At 34.4% G+C, this 6,000-nt stretch overlaps 1 protein-coding gene across 2 annotated transcripts in view; it reads left to right on the top strand.

Moving 5' to 3' along the window:
* LOC106868015 (high affinity cGMP-specific 3',5'-cyclic phosphodiesterase 9A) overlaps window positions 1–6,000 on the top strand; it is a 233,024-nt gene that overhangs the window by 206,648 nt on the left and 20,376 nt on the right. For both annotated transcript variants that reach the window (XM_089357273.1, XM_089357274.1), the window contains 2 exons: window positions 1,067–1,208; window positions 3,891–3,986. In XM_089357273.1, the coding sequence (XP_089213399.1) occupies window positions 1,067–1,208; window positions 3,891–3,986 (238 nt within the window). The remainder of the gene's footprint in view (window positions 1–1,066; window positions 1,209–3,890; window positions 3,987–6,000) is intronic.

Below are 6,000 nucleotides of genomic sequence, written 5' to 3'. Positions count from 1 at the left end.
TTCCTAAATCAAAATCAAGAAGAAAATGGGAAAATCTAAAATTAAAAACTAAAATTTGATCAAAATTGAAGTTAATTAAAAACGAAACAAAGAAATAGAAAAGAAAAAGAAAAATTTTTTTTAAATTTATATTTTGCAGTGTTTTTTTTTTTTCTTGTCAAATTTTCAGGTGCATTTTTTTAAATGCTTTGCGTTTTGATAAAATTCCAAAAGGAGAAAAATTCTAATTGAGAAAAAAAACAAAACAAAAAAAAGCGGAAACTGATTAAAAAAACAACCTGAAAATAATTAAATTTTGAACTGGCAGAGTTGTTAAAGTGTCAGACGGATTCTGTTGCAAGTATTTGTTGTGACAGCGCTCTGAATTCAAATCCTGCTGAAGACTAACTTGACTTTTTTTGATGAGTGGTGGGGAGTGATAAAGTACCAATCCAGGATGATGGTTGCTGGAGCTGTAACAACATTGGACTGAATGCCTTGTAGTATTTGATCCAGCTCTTTGCATTCTGAGTTCAAATCCTGCCATGGCTTAGACAATCCATCCCCTGGTTTAATATCATTACCTGGCACTTTGAATGCTTTTAGCATAGTCCACTCTATAGCAAGCATTCAAATCAAGTCTCTGCTTTGAGAGTGATAAACACTGCTTTCTCTCCTGACTAAAATTATGTTATTAGTTATTATTGTTGTTAGATTCTGAAAGGTGGTGAGCAGGCAGAAATCATTAATATGCCAGGCAAAATGCTTAGTGTGTCTTTTGACTTTATATTATGTTCCAAGTTCAAATTCTGCAGAGGTTGACTTTGCCGTTCATCCTTTTGGCGTCAATAAATTAAAATACTAGTTGAGCACTGGGGTTGATATAATCAACTTGCCTTGTCTCCCAAAATTTCAGGCCTTGTACCTTTAACAGAAAAAATTATTACTAGGATCTGAAGAAGTCTTCAAGTGTGCTGTTCATTTAACTTCAGCTACAGTGAATAACACTTCATGGCTTGCAATGTATTCTTTGTATATTTTATCAAAGTTTATAAAAGGATGTAACCAACATACATCTCTATTTCAGACAATCCCAGTTTAGCTCAAGCGTCAGTGATTATCTCAAAGAACCCTCATTTGATAATTGGCAGTGGGATGAAGCTGAAATGTTGCTTTTATTGCAGTCCATGTTCATTGAATTGGATATTCTTTCCAAATTTGGCATCACGGTAAATATGGCTTTTATTTATTTCAGTTTCCGATTATAACTACAACAGAAATAACTTTATTTAATTGCATTGTATTAAAAACAAAAACTAACTTCAAAAATGAAACAGTTGGAACAAAAGAGAAAATTATATTAACCTTTTGATACCAACCCTTCCAAAACTGTTCCTTTCACCCAGATGCACCTGATATACCCTCATAGTGTATTATACTATTTTACCCAGGTCTCTTTAATATTTTCAGCTTGTGACATACACCTCACAACACAAGCCCAACTGAAACACCCATTTAGTAACATACTAGGCTTCACCCAGACCCAACTAGTGACATACCCCCACCTCTACAGACCCACCCGAGATACCCAGCTAGTGACATATGCCTTTCACACAGACACAGCCTAGACATCCAGCTAGTGACATATGTCCCTCCACTCAAACCCTCCAAAGTCCCTCTCATTCTTCTTTCACCACCCTAGGCCCCATACTAACCTCTATACCCAATCCTTCCTATAGTTTCAGCCTTCTGGAATTTCCTTCACACTCATGTTCTTCTGTGCATGTCATCAAATTACAGATGTTCCAAATGACACCAACCATATATATATATATTGCCAATCTCACCACTCTGAGACAGATAATGTAGATCAAGGTCTCTATCCCACTTTCTGCAGTAAACCATAGAAAAACTATCTCAGAGTTTATTTAACAATAATTAGTGTCAGCATACTTAATTTAATAGGCCTTAAAAATCTAATTGTAAATAATTATGTGCCTAGATAACCATGCCTAGATACTATTTTAATAATTTCAAGAAGTATGGGAGACAACTCGAGACTTATCTGCTGAAATATTTGCTTTGTTGATGAGGTCTAATGAGCCTGAAACATAATTCAAATAATATTAATTATAAAGCTAATATACATGGTCAATCATACCTTACTTAATTGCTGATATATGTGCAAATTGTGTCTCTGGGTAGTTAACCTCAGTGTTTAGTTACATATCAAGCTTTGTTTGAGACACTGGCATTGTGGATAAAGGATTGAGAGCTTGTTCATTTCAATAATTCCTTTGACCCCAAGTGAAACATAGGGCACTGACAAGAGATCCCCATCTGCTTTGATCTTTGGTAATGAATTGCAGTTGTTCTCAGGTGTGGCTGCCAACCAGTGCTCTTTCTTTTGGCTTTCACTATGTTGATTCATCTACAGGACCAATCTCGTATGTTCTCTGTGTTACAGTAGAAATGTAGAAAATTGTTAGTTCATAGATTCTAATCCTATACCTGCCACCCTCCTTTCTCCTTGAGACTAGTTATGGCAGAGATTCAGAGTTCATGTTTCTGCCAGAATATTCTATGGATAACATAGTGGGGTTACTAAAATCTTACTCATGTTTTAAATCAAGAGCTTTCAGTATTCTAATCACCATAAGGTCATATTATCAACTGAAGAATGAGCATTTTGCACATCACAGTTGGTACGGCTGCACAATGTCTGTAGGTAAGACTCTAAATAACCCAGTCCACGTAGCTATCAATAGGGAGGGCAAGGTGTCTAGTTTACTATTCTAAGCAGCAATGCTGGATCCAGTCCTTACTATGTTTATAGCTAGTTTGTTCTAGATGTAGTACTCAAAAGTTAAATGCAATGTTACTACCAGTTCAGATATACTTGTTATTACTCTCAAAAGTTAAGTCTTCAATGATACCCCTAAACTAAAATGGTTTTGCAGTGGGGTGTCTCTCTTCTCCTTATATTCCAAGAAAGAAATATATTGTTGTTATATCATTTAGTTTTACTGGGTTAGTGAATTCAAATTCCATTCTGGCTAACTATAGCTCTGATATTCTTCCATCGATAGACAACAGAAGTCTATTTGGGAGAGCATCTCTCTTTTGATAAACCCATGCTATTGTTGCCCAAAAAAATCACATCTGAAACAGTGAAGCAGCAACTGCTACAATGATGCATGCATGCGTGCATGCACTCACACACACACACACTGGTCCATTAATATATTGTAACCTCCTTCTGTCTTTTCTATCATTGTTATAATGTTCCCCTTCTTTGCCAAAGTAGCTGACAGTCTAAACTCACCCCTATTTCCCTATTTAAGCCCATCCTGATTTATCTTCTCCTCGCATCCTCTCACTTTATTCCAATTTCCCTTCTCTGACACTGCAACCCTTTTCTACCTTTGTTTCCCCTGCATTGAAACTTGGATCCTAACATTGCCACCAATCTGGAATGGCCAGTAAACAGTTAAATTAAAACCAAAATCTTCTATGATCATAAGTAGGGTTGATTTGGAAGCTAATCAACTGCAACATTGTCAGAATAACCCTATAAATAGGTACCCTATGTTGAGTAAATGATGTACACTTACATTTTTGGTCAAGAACTCATGTTTCTCTTTTATCATGTCTTCCTGTCAGTTTTCTCCTAATTCTTGTTGTTAGTCAAAGAAAATATTGAAACCTCGAGTTGATCAGTTATCTCTTGAATTTCTTGAAGAACTTGCCTTTTTTTTTTTTCATTTTAAAAATTGCTTTTCTGTATTATTATCATTTTTAATTTTCTAAAATGTTTTAATGTAATGAATTTGTGATTGAAACATTTCTAATATTGAAATATTTCTAATAATGATAATGATGAAGGCTAATTAAGTTCCTCTTACTTCCAGCTGAGTGCCCTGCAAAATTGGCTCTGTGAAATCTACTTGCATTACTTTGATGTTCCATTCCACAATTTTAAACATTGTTTCATGGTGGCTCAAATGGTAAGTGTGTATAAACAGATGGTGATATTTAATGTCTCAGTATAGTGTTAGTATGTTGTGTATTGACTATACTGTATAGTATCTCAGTGTGTAGTATATATGACATATAGTGCACACTTATGTAAGTGGGTTGTTTTGGTAAAATAAGTTTCTTGAGGATTTTAATGTGTTAGAAATGGAATATCCAGGTGAAGGAAAGAGAATAGAATAAAATATATAAATTTAGTTCAAAAATATATTTGAACCCTCCCTATTGTTCATCGCACATTAATAGTCAATCCACATATTCCATATATTGTCATTGCTGCTGTTGTATCAATCTCCAGGTGCTTATTTCTTTGTTATTTCTTCTCTGTCCATAAACCTGGTTTTCATAGTTGTGCATCAATATAAGAGACCTTAGTGGCTCAAGACAGAGGTCTCCTGAACAGATTTATATTTGGTCATGGTTTATGACAGTTTTATCCAATCTATTCCCTTTCTTTCACCTGAATATTCCATTTCTAATATTCTTTAATATCTTCAAGAAAACTGTTTTACTAAAAGCAGCTGGCACAAATTTTATATGTACACCTTATTTCTTGACCGCTGCTATCTTGTCATCATTGACATGAAGTTATTCAAGAAAGTTCTTCTTAATGGCCCTGCAGAAGAATAATTTATTTACTGAAAATTCTTGTTTCACAAAAGGCAAGAATTGCCAAAGATGAGGAACCGGTCGGCTTCAATTTCTTTGTAGTTTAACCACCTTCCCTGTAGTAGAATATTACTCTATGTTCAAGGATGCAATTAATATATTGGAGATGAAATTTTCTAAGAAGTCATCAGTTAAAATAAAATGTTACAAATTTAGATCAAGGAAACAAGTAGAAGGATAAAGCATTGATTACTTTCATAAAATTTTCTGAAACTTCTCTCAAAGGAATATTACACTAGTCCCCTTATATCTGGCTAACATAGCAGTCTTCTCATAGCAGATGCATTCATCATCACATAGCAGTCTTCTCATCTCAGATGCATTCATCTCAAGCACATAGTCCCAGGCTATTAGATGACACCTTAAAAGTTATGAAGGCTCAACAGAAAATCTACTCTTATTAGAGGGCAATGATAATGGAACTAGCAAAAGACAATACTATATTATTGTACACTCACTCTCTGGGCCTTCCATAGTTCCAGTATTTAAGAAGAAACAATGTCTTTGCTGTGGTAAAAAAAAACAACACTGTAGATGAAACATGTACCCTACAAGGAACTCTCTATGCAACATATATATAATAAAAATGAGCATTGGGTTAATACTTGTCTTGCAAAACAAATTTTCACCATATCATAAACTAAATGTCACCTTTAAATGAATCGCTGCTCTCACCTTTAATAACCAACTAAAATTGTTCACATTCCAAGAAAATTAAGAAAAAGACACCATGCTATTAAATACTCTTGCTTCAGTACCCAAAGTCATCCATCTCATATGTGCTTCTACCACTGACTTAAAGGTCAAGGCATTAATTGACACAAACTCAGATAACATCTTCATTTGCAAAACACATTCTAAATGACAATATCTTATTCAATAAAACTATTCATAAACCCATCACTCTTGTAAATGTGTTAGAATTTCAAATTTGTGGGTCACTGGCACAATACTTGTTAACTAAATTTAACTCTTGACAAAATGCATAGGCTTCTCTCTTATTACAATTTCTTTGCGTACTGTTGGAAAGGACTTGCCATCACAACACTCTCAAAAAGATGTCAAACTGAGAGCTAAACTCACCTCGATAACCTTATGTATGGTATTGTCTATTGTATAAAATAAACCTTACAAGTTATTTTCTGGAGTATTGCAACTCCGTCAAGATTCCCCTTAGACACAAGTCATTAGTGTAGAGATAGCTAGATGCTGAAGGATGATATTAGCTAAGAAACTAGAAATGCTAGAAAAGCTCATTATTTTGTATAAAAGTATGGCCAGAGGATCTAAAACTAAACTAATAATAGACTTCTTTAA

This window comes from Octopus bimaculoides, chromosome 9, assembly GCF_046866305.1.
Source record: "Octopus bimaculoides isolate indiv1 chromosome 9, ASM4686630v1, whole genome shotgun sequence".
NCBI classification, from domain to species: domain Eukaryota; kingdom Metazoa; phylum Mollusca; class Cephalopoda; order Octopoda; family Octopodidae; genus Octopus; species Octopus bimaculoides.
The sequence above is the reverse complement of the archived record's forward strand: the minus strand, read 5'-3'. Positions and strand labels throughout refer to the sequence as shown.